At 44.1% G+C, this 27,081-nt stretch overlaps 1 protein-coding gene across 1 annotated transcript in view; it reads right to left on the bottom strand.

Annotated features, from left to right (window-relative positions):
- The window catches only part of sbf1 (SET binding factor 1), an 84,909-nt gene that overhangs the window by 2,463 nt on the left and 55,365 nt on the right, over window positions 1–27,081 (bottom strand). Inside the window, exons 14-42 of the mRNA XM_038996433.1 lie at window positions 26,922–27,020; window positions 24,411–24,621; window positions 23,783–23,895; window positions 20,510–20,659; window positions 20,151–20,219; window positions 19,871–20,029; window positions 19,399–19,679; window positions 18,981–19,153; window positions 18,632–18,705; window positions 16,794–16,986; window positions 16,560–16,687; window positions 16,167–16,342; window positions 14,616–14,752; window positions 14,208–14,415; window positions 13,645–13,841; window positions 13,184–13,321; window positions 11,534–11,629; window positions 11,147–11,221; window positions 10,362–10,534; window positions 5,986–6,162; window positions 5,725–5,826; window positions 5,316–5,501; window positions 2,023–2,149; window positions 1,692–1,822; window positions 1,194–1,436; window positions 964–1,071; window positions 502–707; window positions 319–406; window positions 112–243 (exon numbers count right to left, since the gene is read on the bottom strand). Coding sequence (XP_038852361.1) covers window positions 112–243; window positions 319–406; window positions 502–707; window positions 964–1,071; window positions 1,194–1,436; window positions 1,692–1,822; window positions 2,023–2,149; window positions 5,316–5,501; window positions 5,725–5,826; window positions 5,986–6,162; window positions 10,362–10,534; window positions 11,147–11,221; window positions 11,534–11,629; window positions 13,184–13,321; window positions 13,645–13,841; window positions 14,208–14,415; window positions 14,616–14,752; window positions 16,167–16,342; window positions 16,560–16,687; window positions 16,794–16,986; window positions 18,632–18,705; window positions 18,981–19,153; window positions 19,399–19,679; window positions 19,871–20,029; window positions 20,151–20,219; window positions 20,510–20,659; window positions 23,783–23,895; window positions 24,411–24,621; window positions 26,922–27,020 — 4,350 coding nt within the window. The remainder of the gene's footprint in view (window positions 1–111; window positions 244–318; window positions 407–501; window positions 708–963; window positions 1,072–1,193; window positions 1,437–1,691; window positions 1,823–2,022; window positions 2,150–5,315; window positions 5,502–5,724; window positions 5,827–5,985; window positions 6,163–10,361; window positions 10,535–11,146; window positions 11,222–11,533; window positions 11,630–13,183; window positions 13,322–13,644; window positions 13,842–14,207; window positions 14,416–14,615; window positions 14,753–16,166; window positions 16,343–16,559; window positions 16,688–16,793; window positions 16,987–18,631; window positions 18,706–18,980; window positions 19,154–19,398; window positions 19,680–19,870; window positions 20,030–20,150; window positions 20,220–20,509; window positions 20,660–23,782; window positions 23,896–24,410; window positions 24,622–26,921; window positions 27,021–27,081) is intronic.

Raw genomic sequence — 27,081 nt, 5'->3', positions numbered from 1 at the left:
GAGAGAGGTTAAGACTGTTTGACCATTCTTGATTGTCATTTAGCAAACACATTCACTGATCATAACATGTCACAATACACACTCATAAAAAATATCGCTCTGGTAACTCACATCGAAAAAGGCTTTCTCCTCTATGTTTTTGGGCGCTCCCATGGTGGGCGTGCCTGGAATGACGGACTCCACCTCTGCCAGCTCAATCACCCCCTTACACTCCTTGTCCTGCCTGGTCTCATAGTATCTCAGCTAGAGAGAGAGAGAGATCATTATCATCACCACCACAGTAACAATCAGTATCATGGTCCACCTCCCTCCTCTTACCTGATGTTTGGTCTTGTCCAGCACAAACCAGCGGGGTTTCCATGGCTTCAGCAACGCGCCTTTCTTAAACAGGATGCCCTCAAAACTCCTGGGAGCCAAAGGTAGAAGAAACCCAGTCAGCCACTTTTGTAACAATGAGGGGTAATGTGTTGCTGGGGCAGTGATAAGGGAATGGGTACAGACCTGTTCTCACTCTCCGTGCTCTGGAACTGGCTGTATAGGGTGCTGGTGCTGGGGCGCCCGGCCACAGGGGTGGAGGTGGTGCTGGTCTCACGGTCCATGGCCAGGTTAATGGAGGAGCCCACTCCACTCTCCGGAAGGTACACCCCCTGAGACCGCCGCTGGTGACTCAGGTTGGACGACATCAGCAAGGAGCTGTTGAACGACGGCTGAAAGAGCGAGAGAACGGAGGAAGAGCAAGAGCAAGAAAATACAGGGGGATATCCTCTGATTAGATTAGGGAGGGCTAATCTATTCAATAAAACATAAATAGTTCCCACAAGAGGTCAGTAGAACACATTACTATAAATCTACAATAAGTTATTTTCCAAAAAGTCTAAGTGTCTAAGTTTGTTTGTCAGAAGGATGGCATCCTAATAGCCAGTGAAACCCTAGGCTAGCTTCTGGTTGTCCAGCGTTTCTCACCCTGTTCTCCAGCTTGGCCTCGGCCCGTTGGTTGGCCTTGATCTTGTCCCAAGTGTCCTTCCATTTCTCTGGTGGCAACCCCAACTCAGCCTCCAGACTCTGCAGGTCCTAGGACAGAATACACAGAGCAAGTCAGATTCATCTATAAGCATTTATACAACAAGTTATGGTTATACAGGGACTACTGCAATATACTGATGGTACGTAATGTGTAAGTCATCTCCACTAACCTGCAGCAGTTTGGTGATGGCGTCGGGTACCACTCGGCTGCGGCTGTCGTAGCAGGGCCAGACGATGTGTCGCTGGGATTTGGGGGTGGTGGTGTCTGGTTTGTCAGGCACCTCCTCAGCCAGCCTCTCCTGCCGGCCCCTCTGCACCAGCTCCCAGTCGTAAGACGGGCCCTCAGACAGCGTCTCCTCTGTGTAGAAGTCCCACACCTTCAGGTTGGAGATGAAGCTGTACGGCCGCAGCACCTGGGGAAAAGAAAACAGTAAAAACACAGAGGGAGTTTGCTAGTAAATGACCACATGGATTTATTTTTGTTACCACAAAATGTGCATGTAATTGAAAGTAATAATTCTAACTTCAAGATCGACTAGTAAATCTTAGGTCAAGCCTAAGATCGTAAAACCAAACCTCCACTTGATTAGAAAATGTATGATAGCCACGTAAACTTCCCCACCAGGGGGCAGACTAATGTAACCCAGTAGTGTTCCAGGCTCACTCACCTCCTCATCCTCTGGTGAGAACATGTAGTTGAAGAAGATGGGTGTTTTCTTGTTGAGCCGGTCGATGTAATCCCACACTGATTTACACACCTGCGGGTTCTTCCTCTCCCCCTTCTCCTCGTACAGAACCCCTTAACACAGACGAAAGTTTCATCAACTCACTGAACCCAATCACTCAAATACCCAAACGTGTACTGAAATAATCTACTTCTAAGAATTCAGATAGTATCTATGGGGTCTGGAGTTTCTCCTAACCATGTAACCTGAATCTGGAGGCCATCTGATAAGGTAAAACTCCTGCCCTTATCTGTAGAACGGAGAAAAGGCTCACCGAGCTCGATACGTTCGTAGTCCGAGTCGAGCAGGAAAGTTCTGAAGCGGTTGGACACGTAGTGGTAGGCCAGGAACTTCAGGTAGTACTGACTGAACTCAAACTCCATGGGGAACTGCAGGTGGATCTGAAGGGGGACAGGATTTAAGGTAACACGTCAGTTGCCCTTCCTGTGTTTACTGCTCAACTTCTTGATCAAACATTCACTGGCCCTTCCTCAATTGGATTTGCGCAGCTCCTGCGTCCTCTTTCGCTTCCTTTAGAAAAAGGTCAAAGGTCATCGAGGAGAAACGGCGAGGAGACGGAACATGGATGAAAATGCGCTTGTATGAAATGAGGCTCTCCTCTCACGCGTCATCGGGCGAATTACGTGATAAAACAAAATATAGCTAGTTGTGCAAGACATTTTAGATAGAAGTAGCATATTGTTTTTAAACGTGTATATACTTTTCTCCTCCGAATAAACAAAAGCTGATTCAATCGGGGTGTGGCAGATTTCAGAACTCTTCCGCGAAGAACTCAGGTAGGATGCATTTGGAAAGTATTCCTACCCCTGGACTTTTTCCAGATTTAGTTACAGCCTTATTCTAAAATTGATTAAATCGTTTCTCAATCTACACACAATAACCCATAACTACAAAGTAAAAACAGGTTTTAAGAAATGTTTGCAAATGTATAAAAATAAAAAACTGAAATACCACATTTACATAAGTATTCAGTCCCTTTACTTAGTACTTTGTTTAAGCACTGTTGGCTGCGATTACAGGCTTGAGTCTTCTTGGGTATGACACTACAAGCTTGGCACACCTGTATTTGGGGAGTTTCTTCCATACTTCTCTGCAGATCCTCTCAAGCTGTCAGGTTGGATGGGGCGCGTCACTGCTCAGCTATTTTCAGGTCTCTCCAGAGATGTTCGATTGGGTTCAAGTCCGAGCTCTGGCTGGGCCACTCAAGGACATTGAAAGACCTGTCCCGAAGCCACTCCTGCGTTGTCTTGGCTATCTGCTTCGGGTTGTTGTCCTGTTGGAATGTGAACCTTGGCCCCAGTCTGAGGTCCTGAGCGCTCTGGAGCAGGTTTTCATCAAGGATCTCTCTGTACTTTGCTCCGTTCATCTTTCCCTCAATTCTGACTAGTCTTCCTTTCCCTGCTGCTGAAAAACGCTGCCACCCATGCTTCACCGAGGGGATGGTGCCAGGTTTCCTCCAGACATGACAGGATGCACCGGAGCTCAATTTCAAGGGCCTGATTCCCTTTTTTTTTCCTCCTACCCCCCCAATGTCAATCTTGTCTCATCGCTGCAACTCTCCAATGGGCTCGGGAGAGGCGAAGGTGGAGTCATGTGTCCTCCGAAACATGACCTGCCTAACCGCGCTCCTTAACACCAGCCAGCTTAACCCGGAAGCCAGCCGCACGCACCAATGTGTCGGAGAAGACACGTTAAATTGGCAACCAGTCAGCCTCCACAAGGAGTCGCTAGGGTGCGATGAGCCAAGTAAAGTCCCCCCGGCCAAACCCTACCCTAACGACGCTGGGTCAATTGTGTGCCGTCCTGTGGGATTCCCGGGCCACGGCCAGTTGTGGCACAGACCGGGAATGAACCCGGGTCTGTACTAACGCTTCTAGCACGGCGCCACTCAGGAGGCCCAGGGTCTGAATACTTATGTAAATAAGGTATGTTTTTTATTTTTAATACATTCGCAAAAATTTCTAAAAACCTGTTTTCACTTTGTCATTATGAGGCATTGTGTGTAGATAGATTTTTTTAAACATCCTCAATTTTAGAATAAGTAAAGTAAAAAGTGAAGGCCTGAATACTTTCCGAATGCACTGTAGGACTATCCTCGATCAAAGGTGGCTTTCGAGGAGGGGAGGAAACTCTTCCATTTGCCTACCCTTCAAATTGATATTCAAATTGATATGCTCCTGGACCACTCGACCATTTAGGACAGACTTTTGCCCAAATGAGAAAAGGCCACAGAGTCAGCAGACTGCACTCTCTCAAACAAATGTTTGGATGAAGGGGAAAGGAGGAAGACCTGTTAAAACTTAAATTCTCTGTTCTAGCACATCCATATAACAGGATGGTCGGACATAGCGTACTCATCTGATTACATTCAGGAAATATTTGATCCAGGTTAATAGCTCTTGGCTGAGCTTTGTAACATAGTTTACATGAAGAAGACTATTTAAGGACAGTCTAGGCAGAGAGAGACAAAGGATCCTAGTGAGATATGGGTCATAGGCAGAGAGAGACAAAGGCTCCTAGTGAGATATGGGTCATTCTAACAATTAGGTGCCTTTTGAGTAGTGTAACTTAGTGGGGGGGAAAAAACGTTTTTATTTCACCTAATTTTAACATTGTTATATAGAGCACATGTTCAACTCAACAACAAAAAAATATATAAATCCCCATCAAGAGGTTAACTAAAGAAATGACAATAGAAAATCTTGAATCATCCATAAATCCCCTTGTGACAGGGGAAATGGAAGATTGTTGTGTGAAACAGGGAGGGGCAACAATGCAAGCTTCACCAATAAATTGTTTAAACATTTCTAGCCCGTCTTTGTATGGGTAACAGGGTTGACGTGTTCTGCTCGACCCACTCAGTTACCACAAAACACCAGAAAATGGCCAAAAAGAGTAGAACCAGCTCATCGGCTTTTACTCCATGATTTGACTATTAGATGTTTCCTTTGAATGAATTCACCATATTAAAAAGAGAGTTCACGTATTTGTAAAATATTGAAATATATAAAGGCACTCATAAGAACGACAACCCATATACACTGAGTGTACAAAATATTAGGAACACCTGCTCTTTCCATGACTGACCAGGTGAAAGCTACGATCCCTTATTGGTGTCACCTGTTAAATTGATGCTGTTCTGAGTGCAAAACGGCAAGCAACTCAATATTAGGAAGGTGTTCCCAATGTTTTGTACACAGTGTATTTCCCTGTGTGTGTAATAATAACACTACTGACAGTAACAGGGGGTTAAATAGAGCAAGCCATTGTGAAGCTGGGATCATAAATACAGACAGGACTATTGAAACCCTCTGCCAGAGACGCATCATACATGCGAGTCCACATCACTGGCTGGGGAAAAAAAGAAATTCACTGTCACACTCAGGTAAACACACACACATGTTTACTCAGACACACAGATGCACACCAATACAGATAAATAGCAGAATCCAGATGATATGGGTAAAGTAGCTGACATGTAAACACCCAGTTAGACAAACACACACTTTACTGTCACACCTGCAACCCACCCCCACACGTACATACCTGGTGCACGCAGTCGAGAAACTGCAGGAACACAGGTGTGAAGCCGCTGCTCTGGCTCGCCAGGGTCTGGGCGCCACGATGACTGAACCTGTGGCCAAACGACAACCACTCCTTCTCCACCAGCAGGCGGAAGCCATCGAAGGTCCGGTAGTACGGGTCTGACAGAAGCTGGACCAGAGACACCACCTAGAGAGAGACCGAGAATCAGTGTGACAGTCAGATAGACAGGATGATTGTAATTTACAGGTTACCTAAACAGCGGAATGAGGAGACAGATCCATAGCACAGGCAGAGACAGGGTTGAGACCATGGAGAGACGATGCATCACATGTATGTACAAGTTGACCTACAGTAGCTGTGAGGTGTGTGTTTGCATTGTGAGTATGTTTAGTGAGTACGTGTGTTATACCTGAGTAGTGACGTCCCAGCCGTCCTCCAGACTGACCATGACTGACGAGCCCGTGTCTAACAACTCTACCACCAGGACAGACACCTGCAGAACTCTGTGGAGCTGGACACACACGTCATGATTAGCACACAAATCATATGCAGAGTCAGGATAAACATACAAAAACAAAATGCATCCATAGGTCTCTCTATTGCACAATACATACACTTTTACAGTTGCACACGCTAACACACACACACACTGTATGAATGACAGCATTACCAGGCACATCCATTCGGACTCTTCCAGGCAGCGGTGGAAAGTCATGCTGGGTTCAGAGGTGGCTGAGCTGGGAACACAGGCCTTCATCAACTTCTTAAAGCTGTTCTTCACCTGACGCACGTCACACACCTCGATGGGCACCACCTCCCACTGCTGGAACGAGTCCTGCTTCCCACCCTGATGACATGGGACAAACAGGGGTCAAGGTTTGTCCTGAAGACAAACAATGTATACGAAATTCTTCAGTCTGGTTTTAGACCCCATCATAGCACTGAGACTCTGCACTTGTGAAGGTGGTAAATGACCTTTTAATGGCGTCAGACCGAGGATCTGCATCTGTCCTCGTGCTCCTAGACCTTAGTGCTGCTTTTGATAACATCGATCACCACATTCTTTTGGAGAGATTGGAAACCCGAATTGGTCTACATGGACAAGTTCTGGCCTGGTTTAGATCTTATCTGTCTGAAAGATATCAGTTTGTCTCTGTGGATGGTTTGTCCTCTGACAAATCAACTGTAAATTTCAGTGTTCCTCAAGGTTCCGTTTTAGGACCACAAATGTTTTCACTATATATTTTACCTCTTGGTGATGTCATTCGGAAACATAATGTCAACTTTCACTGCTATGCAGATGTACATTTCGATGAAACATGGTGAAGCCCCAGAATTGCCCTCGCTGGAAGCCTGTGTTTCAGACATAAGGAAGTGGATGGCTGCAAATGTTCTACTTTTAAACTCGGACAAAACAGAGATGCTTGTTCTAGGTCCCAAGAAACAAAGAGATCTTCATTTGAAGGACCCCGGCGTTACTCTGGACCCTGATCTCTCTTTTGACAAACATATCAAGACTGTTTCAAGGACAGCTTTTTTTCCATCTAAGTAACATTACAAAAATCAGAAACGTTCTGTCCAAAAATGACGCAGAAAAATGAATCCATACTTTTGTCACGTCTAGGTTAGACTACTGCAATGCTCTACTTTCCGGCTACCCGGATAAAGCACTAAATAAACTTCCGTTAGTGCTAAACACGGCTGCTAGAATCTTGACTAGAACCAAAAAATTGTATCATATTACTCCAGTGCTAGCCTCTCTGCAAGGGCTGATTTCAAGGTTTACTGCTAACCTACAAAGCATTACATGGGCTTGCTCCTACCCATCTTTCCGATTTGGTCCTGCCGTACATACCTACACGTACGCTACGGTCACAACACGCAGGCCTCCTTACTGTCCCTAGAATTTCTAAGTAAACAGCTGGAGGCAGGGCTTTCCCCAAAAGAGCTCCATTTTTATGAAATGGTCTGCCTACACATGTGGGAGACGCAGACTCGGTCTCAACCTTTAAGTCTTTATTGAAGACTCATCTCTTCAGTAGGTTCTATGATTGAGTGTAGTCTGGCCCAGGAGTGTGAAGGTGAACGGAAAGGCACTGGAGCAACGAACCGCCCTTGCTGTCTCTGCCTGGCCAGTTCCCCTCTCTCCACTGGGATTATCTGCCTCTAACCCTATTACAGGGGCTGAGTCATTGGCTTACTGGTGCTCTTCCATGCCGTCCCTAGGAGGGGTGCGTCACTTGAGTGGGTTGAGTCACTGACGTGATCTTCCTGTCCGGGTTGGCGCCCCCCCTGGGTTGTGCCGTGGCGAAGATCTTTGTGGGCTATACTCGGCCTCGTCTCAGGATGGTAAGTTGGTGGTTGAAGATATCCCTCTAGTGGTGTGGGGGCTGTGCTTTGGCAAAGTGGGTGGGGTTTATCCTGCCTGTTTGGCCCTGTCCGGGGGTATCGTCGGATGGGGCCACGGTGTCTCCTGACCCCTCCTGTCTCAGTCTCCAGTATTTATGCTGCAGTAGTTTATCTGTCGGGGGGCTAGAGTCAGTCTGTTATATCTGGAGTATTTCTCCTGTCTTATCCGGTGTCCTGTGTGAATTTAAGTATGCTCTCTCTAATTCTCTCCCTCTCTCTCGGAGGACCTGAGCCCTAGGACCATGCCTCAGGACTACCTGGCCTGATGACTCCTTGCTGTCACCAGTCCACCTGGCCGTGCTGCTGCTCCAGTTTCAACTGTTCTGCCTGCGGGTATGGAACCCTGACCTGTTCACCAGACGTGCTACCTGTTCCAGACCTGGTGTTTTCAACTCTCTAGAGACAGCAGGAGCAGTAGAGATACTCTGAATGATTAGCTATGAAAAGCCAACTGACATTTACTCCTGAGGTGCTGACCTGTTGCACCATCGACAACCACTGTGATTATTATTATTTGACCCTGCTGGTCATCTATGAAAATCTTGGCCATGTTCTGTTATAATCTCCACCTGGCACAGCCAGAAGAGGACTGGCCACCCCTCATAGCCTGGTTCCTCTCTAGGTTTCTTCCTAGGTTCTGGTCTTTCTAGGGAGTTTTTCCTAGGCACCGTGCTTCTACACCTGCATTGCTTTCTGTTTGCTGTTTTAGGCTGGGTTTCTGTACAGCACTTTGAGATATCAGCTGATGTAAGAAGGACTTTTTTTTATTATTATTTTTTTATTATTTTTTTAGGGGTGGATCAGCTTAATATTGCGGAAAGAATGTTGCTTCCAATGTAATTGTCTGCATCATTTCCAATCCCCCATATTTTTTGGGGTAAATATATATATCCATACACGTATGCATACATATACACATACCTATATAGACATACATACTTTTTTAAAGAATATACCTTTATTATTATTCCCCGCAAACCCTACCACCGATCCCCCAATTGGAGTAAACTGATAAACATTTCTGTTTTTACCTTCAATTTATACATCTTATACACATTTTACAGACACAGTCTACTTTATAATAGTTCTCTCTTGTTTGTTCTTAGTCCTTCCTCTATTTCTGTTGTCCATCCAGTTTGATTTCCACTTGTAACTGTGCTATTTCACAAAAGCTCCGCACCTATACACATTTCACAGATCCCGTATTAGGGCATACGGGATCTGTGAAATGTGTATAGGTGCGGAGCTTTTGTTTATCTTGTTATTAGTCCCACCCTTCAGCTCCACTCAACCCTTCCCATCTATCTTCCAACATCATCCATTTCGGATTTTTATTTGCCATATATTTTTCAACTGTGCGGTGATGCTTCACAAAAGATTTGAATCTTCCTATTCTCATAGCTTCCACAGATTGTAAATTAAAAATAAACATTTTTGCTAAAATAATTATTATATTATTGATTGATTGACTATGGCTTTTCAAATCCCCCAGTATTGCTATCTGTAGCGTTAGTTCTACGCAAATGTTGCAATTCTTCAGCCATTCCTGGACCTGTGACCAAAAACGAGCTACATACGGACAATACCAAAATAAATGATCTAATGACTCTGCCTCCTCACAGCAGAATCTGCAGAGCTGGGAAGATTGTATCCCCCATATATATAACATTCTATTAGTTGCAAGAATTTTGTACAGTAATTTAAATTGAAAAATTCGAAGTTTTGAATCCGGCGTTGTTTTGCGTATCAATTCATAAACCATGTGCCATGGAATGGGTACATCGAAAATCTCTTCCCAACTATTTTGCAATTTATATGGCACAGCTGTCAGTTTTTTGGTCCTTAAATTAAATTGGTATATGTTTTTATTTATCACACTTTTCTTTAACCATTTATGTTCTTTAATATAGGGCCGACATACAAGTTCCTTACTTTTTTCCCCTTCTACTTGCCTCTTCCATTTTTGTGGTAATGCTGCAATTGGTTGTAATTTTGGGTAGAGCAGACATTTCCATATGTCTGTGTTAGCTGCATGTGTGACATTACTCCACCAGTCCTATTTATGATATCATTCACAAAAATTATACCTTTTTTAAACATTTCTTCGATAAATACAGTTTTTTTTATCAATTACTATATTTGAATTTAACCACAAGATTTGTTGTACTATTTGTTCCGTCCTTTCAGGTGGATTAAACTGAAATTGCAACCAACTTTCTAAGGCTTGTTTAAAAAATAAAGATATTTTGGAGATTATTTCCTTTTCAAACAACCGAAAGTGAGCAGGTGTAATCTGAATAAAGGGAAAAAGGCCCTTCTTGAACATAGGATGAGACATTCGTACCAATTTACTAGAGAACCAGTTTGGATTTAAGTATAACTTTTGTATGACTGATGCCTTTAGTGAGAGGTCTAATGCTTTAATATTTAATCATTTCTGCCCTCCGAATTCATATTCGTTATATAAATAGGCCCTTTTAATTTTATCTGGCTTTTGTAAGAAGGACTTTATAAATACATTTGATTGATTGATTGAAAGTTCAATGACACCAAGACCTCCAAAGACTTCTGGGATATTGAGTCAATCAATACTAAATAAGTAGACAGTCTAGTGTAGTATTGTGTATTGGCAGTTACTTTGAGCTGTGTCTTGTCTCCGATGATGTAGAGGTAGGCCCTCTGCTGTCGGAGGAACAGGGCCTCGCTGGGGCCCCCGTTGGGCTGGGGAGACTCCTTACTGGACAGCCTGTTCCCCACTTCTGGGTTGTAGGCACTCAGACGCCCACTACCCCGGATACTGCCCCACTTCCCTAGAGCACACACACACAGGGAGAGGTTATAGAGGGGGTTATCACACACAGATACAGTATGCACTCTCCAAGTTTGCCATTATCAACACACACAAGCCATTTATGCAGTGGCAGTGGCACATACATTCATTGTACTCTATTCCACTAGACTAACTGAAAGCCATGCTGATAAAAAAGTACCCCAAGGTATAAATAATTGAACAACTATAGTAAGATTGATCTATTATGCTAAATAGGCTATATGTGAAAATGATGCTCCAAACCAAACAACGCTGGGAAAACATGAGTCATCAGACCACTCACAGCACACAGTAGTAATCAAACACAGAACAGAAACATGGACAAACAGGACGATCTGCAGCAGTGTGTGTAGAGTCGACAGCCCACTAGAAAAGCATGCAAACAGATGCCTTGAAAGAAGAAGAGATTGGACAACAAAAAGTTAGTCCTGAGAGCGAGAAGGAGAGCGAGAGACACACACTAGGACATCACAGGGAAAGAGGGACCGACGGGCGGGGACGCCAGCCAACGCAGACAGACTGACGTCACTGTTAAGAGTCCTGATTGGTTAGATTGGGGAGACAGGGAGCCAGGGGTCGGTGCATACTGTACCTCCAGGGGGGTTTCTGGCCTTGCCTGAAACTCTGGGCTGAGAGAGGGAGATGACCCTCGCCCTTTGACCCAGAGCTGAGGTCAAATGACACAGAGATGATGCCCGTTAACCAACACCATAGGAGGAGAAGGTTTCACACAGTCATACACACACACACAGGCCCAAATATGGATACACTATGGAGATTGGTTATTATTAAGGTAACAACCACCATTCCTCTTTTGGGTTAGTTCCAGTGAATGTTCCTTGGCAGGTACTTGTAGGGCAAGCCACAATACAATCCCAAACCAAACCTAGAAATATAAGGCATTCCTTGTAAAGGAAGTTTCTGTGAACTAATTGACGAAAGTAACACAACCACATGCACAGTAAAACCACAATCTCACCTCCGCGGCTGAAGGTTCCAGGTACGTCCTCCTTGCCTCCCATCACCTGTTTCATCAGAGCTCCGATCTTAGGCTGCCTCAGCTTATCTGACGAGTCTGGAGATAGACACAAGCAAAGGGTCACAAACTCTGGCTTAAGAGTGTGTGTGTGTTTCAGGGTTTCCGATGCGAAAATGTGGAGCTGGACATTTGATTGACAGCATTTTAAATTTACCGGACCTATATGCATTGGGTGTGTAACCTGATTAGGGCATCCACCCACAGTGCTCAGAATGACTGAAATCACATTTAGATTACGATAATGCACTTAACAGCACATGCAACTCGAGGATGCAACGGCTCCCGTCCTTCCGAAGCGCACTTTGAAGATGTCAGAATAACTGTCCACATTTACTTTTCCTCAGCGAAGACCAGTAACGAGCAGGAAAATCACTAGCCTGTGTCCCCCATTGTAGAAAAGTTGAGCTATTCTATTGGGTCAGCTTGTCGTTCTGTGCCAGAAATAAATTGCCTATTCCAAACAGACTCTGGGACATTTGGGGAACGATAGATTCCAAATTCATATAACCAGTACATCAAAATTTGTTTAAAAAGCATTGAGGCTCATGCACAGATCAGAACATTTAGCTTAACATGTTGATAAACTATTATTTAATCACATCATAAGCGCAGCAATGTGCACGCGGCAGTTATAGGCTACACGCTAATGTTAGTTCCATAATGCAATTAGCGGGAAAACACCGTTGTCAAAAGCACACTGCACATGCAAGCAGATTCATGTGAGATGAAAACATCCATTAGAAATGTAGAAAGATCGGAGATCTAAAGATGCAACAACTAGCATGGATTGCTAATATGATTAGGATTGTGTTTTTGGCTACTGGACAATGAAAGACAGTTGATTTGAAAACCAATTTTTAAAAAATGGAACATTTGGCTACTTGTTTCATTGGCATATGGAAATCTTTAGAAAATAAATGCCTCCACGTTTATAGAAACAGATTTTGGCTCAGCTACATTGAAGCAAGGTAAGACGTGCCTCATAATATGAAGTAAAACGTTAAGGTTTCACACAATTAAGTATATATGTTTTCAAAATGTATTCCATCTCCATCTCACATTCTAAAGTGGTGTGTGACCTGCTGAATCATGCCTACCGTTGCCTAAGCACTTGAATGGTGCTTCAATTACCAGTTGAGAAATAAAGTAGCTTTTTTTAATGGTGACTTAACACGCGAACGTATTTAGAATTGTTGTGCAATGATTGGGCTTATAAAAGCACATTTCACACCAGCAGCAACAGGAGCTGTAGCAGCAGCTCTCGCACCATTTTACAGATTTTCCCCCCAAAAAGTGTGTGTGATAAATAAGAAACATTTCGACTAACGAAAATACACACAAGCCAATTTAATTCCACTAAATTATGCAAATTAAACTATAGACCGATAAGCATGACCGGTCAAATGTATTTCCATCGACTGGTATTTCCAGCTATGAATAGGCTAAAAAGCATTATTTTGAAATGGGATTATTTTATTTCTTGGGGGACAATTGGCCAGTGTCAATTTTATTGGATTTTCATTTTAAAAAATTGGGCCAAAAGCTGGATTTTAGCAGGCTAACAGAAACCCTGATGTGTGTGTGTCCTACCTGAGGTGCTCATGTGAGTGGAGGTGAAGCCGCCAAGTGTGTTCCTGCCACTGGGCTCACAGTAGGAGGGCATGGAGCTGATGATCGCCTGCATGTACTTCTCCTGCTCCAGGCTGGTCGAGTCGGCCTGGGAGGGGCCTGGGGAAGGATCACAACTGTCAATCACCACTGGTTTTTGCAGCTTTGCATGCTGGGTATAAAATGCTGAAGACTAAAAAATGCTGCTCAAGCTGTAAGGAGCATGAGCTGTGCATTGTGCATTTCTATGCATCTAAAGTGTTGGTCTATTTGCTCATTGTTTCTGATGAGTTGAGACTTTCTCGATCACATTCTTATACTTTCACATAACATTGCTACTGATATAGGTGGTTTGGCGTGTTTTATTATTCCCAAACAAAGCCCAACATCCCCAGTCATTCCCTTAAAGACACCATCTAACTAACTTTTAGTGTGTGTCGTACCGGCACTGGGGGCATTGGGGGACTTGAAGAAGCCCACCACTCCCTTAGCATGGAGGCCTGCAGAGCGCAGCAGCACAGCCTTGGTACGAGAGTTCCTCCAGCACACCACAGGGAAACGGTTCTGTCTGTAACAGCGGGAGATGCGCTGGATGGTGGAGTCTGGGATGCTCTGGGGCACGATCAACAGGCCGGGGTAACTGGTAACACAGAGAGAGAGAGAGAGAGAGAGAGAGAGAGAGAGAGAGAGAGAGAGAGAGAGAGAGAGAGAGAGAGAGAGAGAGAGAGAGAGACCAGAGCAGAGGGAGTTAGGGTTGAGATGACATTCTGTTCATGTCACTGGAGAATGTCATGACCACAAGATAATGTCATGTGTTAAAATATAGTTTGCTCATTGGCCCACTCTGCATATCAAGTCACATCAAAGTAAAATGACTGAATGTTTATTTATATAAATGTAAAACGAAGAGTGTCGAAGTGGTGTGTTTTTAGGGAGTCCCACATGAGATTTGACCGTGAACCCGTCGTAAAAACATATTCTATCTGCGGTTGGACCGTGAACTTACCTCCTGCAGACGGTGTACATGCGGTTGACGGTGGAGATGCGGAAGGGCTCGTTCTTGGAGCGCGTCAGGCTGTTACTGAGCGTGCCCAGTCCTAGCCGCTGATAGTCACGGCAACAGGCGCGCTCCACCACGTTGCTCATGGTCTGTCTGTCCGAGGAGCGGATGGTGGAAGACAGGGTGAGGGAGCCCTGGTCCAACTCCTCTGAGACTGTAGCAGACACACAGACAGTCAGAGACAGTGTACACTGGCCAACTACCTCAGATCAAACACTGTAGAGACCATTCAACAGCAACTCAAGACTTTTACATAAGACATGTATTTATGTCAATGGGAGTGCGTGGATCTTAAGTCAAAATGCCGCCCTAAACCTTGACGTTGCTGCTTGAGTTGTCAACACCATGTCCTACCGGAGATCTCATCCTCGTCCAGCTCTGACTGCAGGCTGCTCCTGTTCTCCCAGGTGGGAGGTGAGTACTTCTTCCGGGTCACATACTGTCGACCGATCGTCCTCTTCGCACTCTTCACCAGGTTTTTGGAAAGTGTTCTTAGGAAGGGTGGAGGGGTGAGGAAGTGAGAGGAGGAGGAGAGAGAGACATAAAAAAGGGTTCACAACATAGTTAACTTCAGTTAAAGCAAAACTTAATGACGTCTACTTCCTGGGTCATATTCATTTGGGCACACCATAGCAAAACACTTTGCAACGGAAAATGAAAACAAGTGTTTCTTATTGAACAAGTTTAGATTGTACCTCCCTGTTTTGGCCCGTTTGCTTCCATTTCATGTCAAGTGAATACAACCCTGGTTATAAATTTAAAAGGTACAAAACCACTGAGTGGTACTTAGAAGTTTAAATAACCGGTCAATTAAATCCAAGGCACATCCCTAATGCAGACTCGGCGGTAGTCTGTATGCATAATTAAAGCTAATGAACGCATTAAAAGACTGATAGTTGAGCTTGCTCACTGCTGCAGGGGGGTTGAGCCCGCATTGTCGTGAGGTTAATATCAGTGAATGAATGGAGTCTTTTAGTGGCGTGACGACTCTGGGAGGAGATGGAAACACCAGGGACAAACACGGAGGAGCAGTCACTGTTTCCACTGCTGCATTATTCAACAGATAGAAGCCAGCTCTCAGAGAGCTCATACTCTTTTCATACCCCACATGAGAGAAAAAAGGAAGGAGTGACGGGGGGGAGAAATACACACAGACAGAGTGAGAGAGCGACAGAGAGAGAGGGAGAAATGGAGAGAGTGGGGGATGATAAAGTAAAAGGGAACTCTGGGGGTCTACTGGCAGTGACAGTGGACAGAATAGAGTGTAGGGTGTGAAGTTGCATTCCTCTGTACTAACCCTGCCTGGAATAAGTCCGTGTGCAGCAAGCAGAACTAAACAATCTGCATGCTATATGGCCCATTGGTGGTTACACAAGAACAAGGGTTCACACTCACTGAAGCACTTACACTCGCAAGCAAAAAGTCTATAAATCCTGTTTATTTAATACATCACACCAAACACTGACTTTAAATCAGAGACCGTCAGATAAAAATGCCCAAGGTTTTAATATATTCTTTAAACTGTCAGGACAGCTATGAAATGTAGGGCAATAATGTGGACTACTATATCTCCAGAGGCTGCTGCTTGGGGCAGGCCATATATTCAGCTCACATTACAGTGCTGGGGTGTCATCTGTGACCCACATCCTTTAGTGAGTAAGAGCTTTTTAAATGGATGTTCTGTACTTGACCTGGAGGATGTGAGAGGTGTGAAACGTCTTGCAGATTTACACTTTCTCATTACTCTGACTGACTGATGATAAAACTGGAGCGGTACTGACGTTTTATACAACGCTGATGTGTGTTGAAATGTGTTTGGCGTGTGTATGCTCTTCCTGTTTCCTTTTAGTGTTGTTTTGGTTCTTGTGGTTGACGTGCGTGTGCGTTATATCGGTCTTGTCTTACTTTATTGACTGGTTCTTGTCCTTGGTCTTGTGTTCGACCAACGTCTTGCCGCTCTGGCCCACGGTGAAGGCGAAGGTTCCCTGGACGTGCTGTGGGTAGCGGAGCTTGTGCATGTGCTTCCGGAACACCTCGGCCAGGTCCGACGCCACCTCCTCATCAAACGCTATCTTCAGCAGCTACAGGAGAAGGAGAGAGATAGGAGGAGTGTCAGAAAAACACAAATTAATGAGTGTTCTGTCAAATTTTAAATGGAGAGCGTTACGATGCAGAATGAGTGTGTGGAGGGGGGGGTAGCTGGGTTGAGGGAGGAGAAGCTATGAAGGCCTAGGGGCCTGGTGTTTAGGCAGTAGGGTGATGGATACGAGGGTGGCAGGAAGGAGGGTAGAGGTGTACCTGGAAAGTGCAGGAGCGTAGCTGAAGACCCTCCTGTATGAACTGGTCCATGGACAGACTGACAGAGATCCTCTTCTCCTTAGTCAGGGAGGCGATGGGGAACGACCGAGTCACCACCTGCTCACCCACTGCACAGCAACAACACTCAGGGTTAGAGAGAAAGTGTGTGTGCATGTGTGTATTACTGCTAACATGTTTACTGCTAGCATGTTTGTGTTTACAACACCCTCTTACCCAGCGGGTCGTTGGGCGTGCCCTTGAAGATGAGGCGGTAGGTGGTGAGGAAGATGGCCCCCTCGGCAGGGAGGAGGGGTGGACCCCCCAAGGCCCCCGTGGCCTCCTCCCGGCCGTCTGAGATCAGGTGCACCCGCATGCCGTCCATCACCAGCTCCTCTCCCGCCAGAAGAATGGGCCTCAGAAGCTTGGGCTGCAGCACGGGGACAGGGAGGAGTGAAGGAGAGGAAAGGAAAGGGGGAAGAGATTGTGAACAAGAAGAGAGAGGGAGGGCAGAGGAAGATAAGGAAGAGGCAGATGTGGGGTAAAGAAACGAGAAGAGTTGATAATTGATGGAAGGAGAAGAGTACGCAGATTGAGTAGAGGCACAAGGTAGGTAAGGATGAGGGGGGGAGACAGTTGCTAGTGCTTTATGTCCAACAGAACTCAAATATATAAGCCATCCTTACATTGGTGGTTCTATATTTCAAATCAAATTCACCACAACAAATGGCACATGTCAATCCAGATCGCATGCTGAAGCACAAATGTATCACACGATTTGAAAACGGAGATATCAAAATGGAGACATTTGATTGCAATTTGTTAATGTTACAAAACATAAACGGTTTGCCTAAATCTCAATTGGCTGGTGGGATCTTGGCAAAGACATCCCTGATGCTCAACAAGTAAAACAAGTTGGATATGAAACTATTCAAATCTCTTAAGACTAGTATAATATAAACTGCAATTTTGAGTGGTTTAGGGCTTTCCCCTTCAAAAGAGGTAACATGTTTACAACCATTTGTATATTTTCTAAAAAATTTCTCACAAAATCATCTCACAGCATTCTTGGATGTATAGAGAGGTATTCAAAGTATGAAGAGCGGCAGGTCCAGTTTCTGTTAAAGACCAATTGAACATCTGGCTCAGAGCATGACATAATTTCCTGTGCCCAGCGACGCTGGAGAGGCCTACGCTGGGGCAACTACACCAAACAGAGCAGCTCAACTCATAATAGAACATTTGTTAAGGCACTCGTTTTGTAACCCATTTCATAATCTGTTGTGCAACTCAGCCCTGGGTCCAGCTCATTGGGAGAGGATTTAACTGGAATTCATATGACATGAACGCTCATGCAGAAAAAAAAAAGAGCATTCTGGGAGGTGGGATCAGGTCAAATGTGATGCGCTCTCTGATGTATTATAAGATGGGATAAACACAGAAAACGCACAAAAGGTGAGATCCAATTGGACTGATATCTGATACAGGGCATCCCTGAGCTCTTGGTTGATGCATATGCTAGGACAATGCTTAGATGCAATTAACACAACAGACATGCCGAGCCAAGCTACTATCCCTCTCCAACTGCTGGCAGAAAACTCCACAGAACAACCAGAGCAAACTGCACCCTTCTGTCTGAAGGCACAAGAGTCAGTGACGCAGGCTATAGAGAACTACAACCCCCAGCATGCACTGCGCAGGCTGTAGTCATCTACCAGGTTCACGTTCAGTAGGCACCAACGGGAGAAAATGTACTGAAACAGGAAATCCACGTTCTTGTTCGTATTGGACAAAGTTAGGAAGTACCTCCTTTTCAAAACATTTTCTCCCATTTTAGTTCTAAATGAACGAGACCCCGGCTTCTGAGAGGGGAACTACATCAACCCAGCATGCACGGCTCAGGCGTAGTAGTGCGAGTCACACATGGTGCTGTCGCTGGGACAGACGTACCTGCCGTGGGCGTGGCACTGTGACACTGAGCAGGGATTGGTGGAGAGGGGGTTGAGCGGGGCTGGCCTGGGGCGGGGCTCTGCGTGGCTTTTGTCCAGCGTAATGTAAAATAAGGAATTGGTTACCTTTTGGATCGGTGGCAGTCGCTTACTCTCCCTGTGGACTGCATCCAGCGTCTCGATGTGCATCTGAACGATGTCTGTGGAACAACACAGGAGGGAGAGAGAAACTGATTAAAACTATCTCCTAACACACAATTTGAACTCTAGAAAACCTGGGTCATATTCATTAGGGAACACAGTAGCAAAACGCTTTGCAAAGGAAAACTAAAACAAGTGTTTCTTATTGGACAAGTTCAGGGAATCCCTCCCCGTCAGTCCGTTTTCTTCCATTTAGTGCCTAATGAATACAACCCTGATCTGTCAAGGAAAGTTCACAACATGAGCACCGAAAACACAAAATGGAGATTCCTACCTGGTATCATGGTGTGTAGTGCCTTGAGGTGCTCGTTGGTCACCCCACTCTCGTTACACACTTTGTCTACGAAGCGGTTGATAAATCGCACCACAGAGTTGGCCACGTCAGAGCTCTCAGCGTCCTCAAAGCCGCTCTCTGTGTCGTAGCTCTCCGCCATGCTGCCAGCAATGCTAAATAAAAACAACAAAGGCATCTTAGGAACGACCAATATGAGCTTGAACTTCAAAGTTAAAGTCTTATCCCTAGGCATAAGTTTGTTGCTGGTTCCACTGTAAGATGTTACAAAGCTGCCCAACGTTTGACAAGCTGTTTTGAACATGTCTAGGGTTTCTGTTAGTGATTAAGCTGTTGGGTGTGTTTGTCTGTTGTCGAGTGTGTTTTTGTGTGTGTGTGCGTCCCCCACCTGTTGGTGTACCTGTTGGTGACGTAGCTGTTGCTAACACTCTCCACATCCCCTATCCCGGACCTGTTGAGCAGGCGGTTCTTGCTGGTGTCCAGGGGCAGCAGCAGGTAGGACATGCGGTTGGCGTAGTGGATGGCCTGGCTGAACACCGTGCTCTCCTCCTTCTGCACGCGCTCACTCTGCTGCTCCTTGCTGAGCGTGGGCCACAGCCTGCTCTGCTCTGACGCCAGCTCCAGAGCACCCAGCAGCTCCTGACCTCCTGCTGCTGGACCAGACTCCTGCTGACCGTGAGACTGGGGGGGTGGAAGAGGAAAGGTCAGATGGGGTCAATGTAAGGATGTACTCCAAGGACTGAGTACTATTATCAAGGAAAAGGCCTCGGTTATGTTTTTATTGCTGTGTTTGACACTAATACACAGGAGCATTAGCTTAAAAAAGGTCCTGCTTGTTCTGCTTGTTGTGTAATTGTAGGGTCTGTTCTTACAGAGGTGGACAGCTCCCCCCCGTCTGCCTCCAGATACAGGGCTCTGATGTGGTTCTGGACATCACTGTAGAACATGGCCTCCCAGAACTGCATGTTAGTCCACACCATGTGCTCCTGCACACAGCTGTAGGCAAACTGGGTGATGCCCGCGCCTAGTTTCTGCCAGACACAAACACACAAGGCCACACAGAAGCTTTAGAAACAGACCATTTTAAGCGCTACGAGGACAATGATTTGTTTCTTTTGTGTTGAATAAGGATTGTTTGTTTTTGTGACTTACTCTGCAGAAGGCCGTGACCAGGGGAAGGAGGATGGCTGCAATACCGTGTTCATCCATGTGAGAGCAGTCCTGAGTAGGAGAATAGAGGTCAACATCGCCATACTCACAATGTCAGTCATGCAAACGCCACCGATTAGGCTCCATTATTCAGTGTATGATCTTATGAAAATATAAAGGCCTCCATTGCAGTGTAAAAATAAGTAGCATTGCACTGTTTAGAAAAAGTCCCAAGGAGTTAAAGTTATTGCTTTCAGAACTCCTTCAATACAGCCGTTCTATGTACTGAACCCAACTGTGTGCTGCGGTCTACAATAGAACTTTGTGAATAAGAGAGATGTTTCTGTGGCGTCGGCATGTACCTGTAAGGTGCAGTTCATCATGCGGACGATGTAGTCAAACTGCTGGTCGTCCAGCACAGCTCGGTTCTGCAGGACGTGCTGGTTGAGCTCCTGGGTCAGACACACCCTGGCCGCCCGGCCCTTCAGCGCCCGCAGTACCGCTGGCATCAGCTGGGGGGGGAGCAGCAGACACAGGACAACAATATTAGGAGATGGCAACTTTAGGAAGATATTTATGGTTAGGTGTTATGTGCAGGTACTTCATTTTGCTTTTATAAAAAAAGATATGTTTTCAAAAGATGAAAAGTCACTATCATGTAGGTCAAACCTCTAAACTAGCTATGAATTAGAGGTCGACCGATTATGATTTTTCATTGCCGATACCGATTATTGGAGGACCAAAAAAATATGACAATTACAACAATACTGAATGAACAATGAACACTTATTTTAACTTAATATAATACATCAATAAAATCAATTTAGTCTCAAATAAATAATAAAACATATTCAATTTGGTTTAAATAATGCAAAAACAAAGTGTTGAGAAGAAAGTAAAAGTGCAATATGTGCCATGTAAAAAAGCTAACGTTTAAGTTCCTTGCTCAGAACATGAGAACATATGAAAGCTGGTGGTTCCTTTTAACATGAGTCTTCAATATTCCCAGGTAAGAAGTTTTAGGTTGTAGTTATTATAGGACTATTTCTCCCTATACCATTTTGTATTTCATATACCTTTGACTATTGGATGTTCTAATAAGTACTTTAGTATTGTCAGCCTAATCTCGGGAGTTGACAGGCTTGAAGTCATAAACAGCGCAATGCTTGAAGCATTGCGAAGAGCTGCTGGCAAACGCAGTAAAGTGCTGTTTGAATGAATGCTTACGAGCCTGCTGCTGCCTACCACCGCTCAGTCAGACTGCTCTATCAAATCATAGACTTAATTATAATATAATAACACAGAGAAATACGAGCCTTAGGTCATTAATATGGTAAAATCCGGAAACTATCATTTTGAAAACAAAACGTTTATTCTTTCAGTGAAATACGGAACCGTTCCGTATTTTATCTAACGGGTGGAATCCATAAGTCTAAATATTGCTGTTACATTGCACAACCTTCAATGTTGTCATAATTACGTAAAATTCTGGCAAATTAGTTCGCAACGAGCCAGGCGGCCCAAACTGTAGCATATACCCTGACTCTGCATGCAATGAACGCAAGAGAAGTGACACAATTTCCCTAGTTTAATATTGCCCGCTAACATGAATTTCTTTTAACTTCTTCTTAATAGGGGGTGCTATTTTCACTTTGGGAAAAAATCGTGCCCAAATTAAACTGCCTCGTACTCTGTTCTAGATCATACAATATGCATATTATTATTACTATTGGATAGAAAACACTCTGAAGTTTCTAAAACTGTTTGAATTATATCTGTGAGTAAAACAGAACTCATTTGGCAGCAAACTTCCAAACAGGAAGTGAAAATTCTGAAAATGGGGCTCTCAGGGCCTGCCTATTCAACTGGCTTATATTTATGGATCTGTATGCACTTCATACGCCTTCCACTAGATGTCAACAGGCAGTAGAATGTTGAATGGGGTGTCTAGCTTGATGTGAGACCGAATGAGAGCTTTTGGAGTGACAGGTCCGCTCTTTTGTCAGTATTCAACTGCGAACCAGGGAACCTCACATTGTCTTCTGAAATGCGTTCGGTATACACGACGAAATGCTCCGGCTCTGATTTTATTGGATACATATGAGAAAAACATCATAAAGTAGGATTTTTCAACCGAGTTTGGACCAGTTTATTCGACGTTTATTGGGACTTTTGGAATTTTTCGTTCCATGCGCAAAGATTTCTTGGACATGTGCCCTCCACATGGCTAGCCAAAGTTGCTTCATTTGCTGTACAACATGTATTTTTTAGTAAAGTTTATGATGAGTTCTTTGGTTAGATTACGTGACTGTCCAAAATATCTCCGGACAATTTGGTGCATCATGGCTACGTATTCACAATGTAAAACCAGGATTTGTACCTCTAAATATGCACATTTTCGAACAAAACATAAATGTATTGTATAACATGATGTTATAAGACTGTCATCTGATGAAGTTGTTCAAGGTTAGTGATTAATTTTCTCTCTATTTGTGGGTTTTGTGAAAGCTATGTTGGCGGTGAATAAATGGCATTGTGTGTTTGGCTATTGTGGTGAGCTAATATAAATATATATTGTGTTTTCGCTGTAAAACATTTTAAAAATCGGAAATGATGGCTGGATTCACAAGATGTTTATCTTTCATTTGCTGTATTGGACTTGTGATTTCATGAAATTATATTATAACCCTGTCACGTTAGGCTAGGCTATGCTAGTCAGCTTTTTTGATGAGGATGATCCCGGATCGGGGAGAGAGAAGCGGTAGAGGTTAACTAAATATGCAGGTTTGAAAAAATATATACTTCTGTGTATTGATTTTGAGAAAGGCATTGATGTTTATGGTTAGGTACATTCGTGCAACGATTGTGCTTTTTTCGCAAGTGCACTTTTGTTAAATCATCCCCCGTCTGGCGAAGTTGGCTGTCTTTGTTAGGAAGAAATAGTCTTCACACAGTTCGCAATGAGCCAGGCGGCCCAAACTGCTGCATATACCGACTCTGTTGCACAGAACACAAGAGAGGTGACAATTTCCCTAGTTAAAAGAAATTCATGTTAGCAGGCAATATTAACTAAATATGCAGGTTTAAAAATATATACTTGTGTATTGATTTAAAGAAAGGCGTTGATGTTTATGGTTAGGTACACATTGGTGCAACGACAGTGCTTTTTTCCGCAAATGCGCTTGTTAAATCACCCGTTTGGCGAAGTAGGCTGTGATTCAATGATAAATTAACAGGCACCGCATCGATTATATGCAACGCAGGACAAGCTAGATAAACTAGTAATATCATCAACCATGTGTAGTTAACTAGTGATTATGTTAAGATTTGTTTTTTATAAGTTACGTTTAATGCTAGCTAGCACCTTACCTTGGCTCCTTGCGGAACTCGCATAACAGGTAGTCAGCCTGCCACGCAGTCTCCTCGTGGAGTGCAATGTAATCAGCCATGATCGGTGTTCAAAAATGGCGATTACCGATTGTTATGAAAACTTGAAATCGGCCCTAATTAATCGGCCATTCCAATTAATCGGTCGACCTCTACTATGAATCAGCTATAAATTGTTAACAGTTTCAAACAACTTATCATTCTAAAATGGCAGAGCACGGAGATGCTGTTGTGGCCTTGTCTCTCACCTTCTTGGCCTCCAGCATCTTGTTGTCAAATATGTAGGTAATGCAGTTCCTGACCACCTCCAGCCTGCGAGCGCTGTTAGCCAGGACATGACCATGCCTGTCCACAATGTCTCCTGGAGGAACACCACGAATCAGTGGTTATTACATCACACTCATCAGTCTACACTGAAGCTACACTGAATCCATCTCAATTAAACCCATGCTGAGAAATAGATGGGTCACACAGAGGTCGTCCTAACACAGTGGACTGTCGGGTGGACTGGAGGACTGTCGGGTGGACTGTTGGGTGGACCCGACACACTCATCAGTCTACACTGAAGCTACACTGAATCCAGCTCAATTAAACCCATGCTGAGACATAGGATGACCTCTATGTGACCCATCTAACACAGTGGACTGTCTGGAAGCTTGTCGGGTGGCCTGTATCAGCCTCTTTACACCAGACATCAAGCCAATCCATCAGACACAATCTCATGTTGGCATCTCTGCTAACTTCTAACCCACAACCCAATAGGAATGTCTGCATCAGTCTTTCAACCGTCCATTCACTCCACTACTTAATCCCACCATCTCATGCCTATGCCGCTCAGCCCACACTATCCTTTCCCGCCCAGCCTGGCACACTCACCCAGTGGGGGTCCGGAGGGCACCATGCCATTGAGCTCGGGCTTCACCACGGGCGGGGCGGTTTTGAGCTTGGCGGCGGCGTGGTCGATGAAGAGCTGGACTGTGACGTCGTCCAGCGGAGGGAAGATGGCCAAGTTCTTGGGGTCATTGTGACCAGGGCTCTCAGCTGGCCGCTGCACCTTATGCATGGCCACGGCAGGGTATGGGTTCTCCTGATGGGGGGGAGAATAAAAGGTGAGCGACCATAAAGGTGTAGGGGGAGAAAGGGCAAAGAAAAGAGGTAAGTGGTCGCCTGTTATTTTAGTTACTACATTACATACAGATGGAGGATCTTAATTTGACCTATATTGTCACAGCAACAGGATTTGAACGCTTAGTCCATAATGTTACTTCATCGGTGGTTAGGCTATTAGCTGGCCAAAAATAGGCTACATGAAAAGTGCAATCGGACAATTCCATGTCAGCATGGCCCAAAAATATTTTTGGTATGTCAGATTGTTCATAGAAACTTTATTGGGAGGAAGGATGGTTGATACTCTTTGTACATTGTAACACAAACCATTTCGAGAAAATAATGAAAGTGAAAATTTCAGTCCCTTTTCAAACCTGTACATGTCTCCCCTGTAAGACCCAATGATCCGTGGACCGTATATGGATACAGATAACCTCTTGGTGTCATTATACTCCTTATAGTGTTCTCTAAAATATGGAATATCGATAATTTCTGAAATACAATTTTACACAATTTATTCAAAATTTTTAGACATCGTTTAAAACAATTTACTCCACAAGCAATTTTACCTCCCAAAAAATTAGGCACTGAACAAATTTCAGGTCTGCTGAGCACAAACGTTGTGTAAATTCTGTGCAACTTCTGGCACGCGTTTACTGTGAACACTTAGGCTGTACCCGCTTTAAGTTACAGTTTTAACAGTGGCCAAGTAAGCTACTGTGGCTATTTGATCATATGTAGGCCTATCAGAGTGGCCTACCATTAAAAAAAACTATGGAGAAAATGCATCCCATAACATTTTAACATGGAAATAGCTGTTCTATCATTCAGCCAACAATAGCAGCTAATGTGTGGTGTTCAATGTAGGCCTACATTCCATGAGACTTTTGAAAAAAACATGTAGGGATTTCCATTAACCTGTTTATGCACTTGTCCTTCAGACAAGGAGGTGACTGAAAATGTCGTGTTTGATACAAAATAAAATGTATTATTATTCCCATACCATTATTACACAGAATAAAGACAAATTATGCTACCCTCTGCCTTAGCTAATTCAAGCCTCTCAAAACACAACACTGCCCCTTTAAGAAAAAAAGCTCTTCACCTGACTTGCTTTTCAAAGATGGCTAGAAATGCACACATTTTGTGCTCTTGTAGGAAGCAACCACTCCCCCATTGCTGACTAGAAATGTGCTAATAACTCACTTAATAGCCAAGAATATGAACAAATGTACACACCTGGACACAAGCGTATCTGCTCACAACCACTCATGCTGTAAACACAGTCCAGTTCAAAGGGAACAGCACAGATCCATATATGGCAATGATCTATTTCCATATAGGGATACTGCAGCTCTGATTGGTTATGGCGCACCAGTCTGTGTAGAGTATGGGCCTGACTTGTTGATAGTGTTAACTAAAAGGGGAAACCAGGAAGTTGACTGAAGTTCAATCTCTTGCTTCTCTGCGCGAGCTGATATTTATTCTGCGCGGCAGTCCCGGGAAGCTGCGCACCTGCGCACGAGCGGAGCATAGAGGGAACATTGTCTACAAGTACATCAAATTTCCAGAGTGGGCTCTCTGCTAATTTTAAAGTTATGATACATTTTATGAGCACCACCAACACAGTGAATGGGAAAATAAATTCCCTCTGCTGGTGATTTGCTAAATGTGCAATCCTACATGGGGCTGTGATTGGTTAATGACCTATTATGTCAATCGCTATGTACAAAATGGATCATTTCTTCAAAAGCAGCAGAGAGACCACACTGGAAACTTGCCGTGTTTTAAGAGTATAGTTCCAAACAATGTCTTAAAATAAACAAAATCAAAAAGGATACTTTTGAGATATGAATAGTAGTTTTAATGTTAAATAAATTAATGTTTTTTTTTTTTTTTCAGAATCAAGACATACCCCATATTTTAGAGCACACTATAAGGAGTATAATGACACCAATAATGACACCAAGATGTTCACAGATCATAGGGTCTTACAGGAGGCAGGTTTAGGTCTAAAACGGGCCTAAAACGGCTACTTTCATCATGATTTTCAAAAAAAACTATCTGTGATACCAAAAATATTATTGGGCCATGCTGGCGTGAAAATCAGCCTATACTGTTAAAATAACCACGTTTGTTTGGGTTTTCAGTGAATTTGACATAAATCACAAACCTCATAAGCATAAATTCTCAACAACAAAAGGGTGATAAGATTATGATCCTACATCTGTAAATAAAATCAATAAATATGTTTTTCTTTTTTTTTTATGGACAACATACGTTTTTGAAGAGCTGCTCGGCTAGCTCCTTGATATGGTTCATGACTTTGTGAGGACTGCACTCCTCCTGGCGAATACGCTCCACCTGATTGGCTATCAGCTGTAGACACAGGAAAAGAAAAACAGGAAGTTAGAATGCTTTATCCTTCACATCTTTACCA

Source organism: Salvelinus namaycush, chromosome 6 (assembly GCF_016432855.1).
Source record: "Salvelinus namaycush isolate Seneca chromosome 6, SaNama_1.0, whole genome shotgun sequence".
NCBI classification, from domain to species: domain Eukaryota; kingdom Metazoa; phylum Chordata; class Actinopteri; order Salmoniformes; family Salmonidae; genus Salvelinus; species Salvelinus namaycush.
Note: the sequence above shows the minus strand (reverse complement) of the source record. Positions and strands in the feature narration are given on the sequence as shown.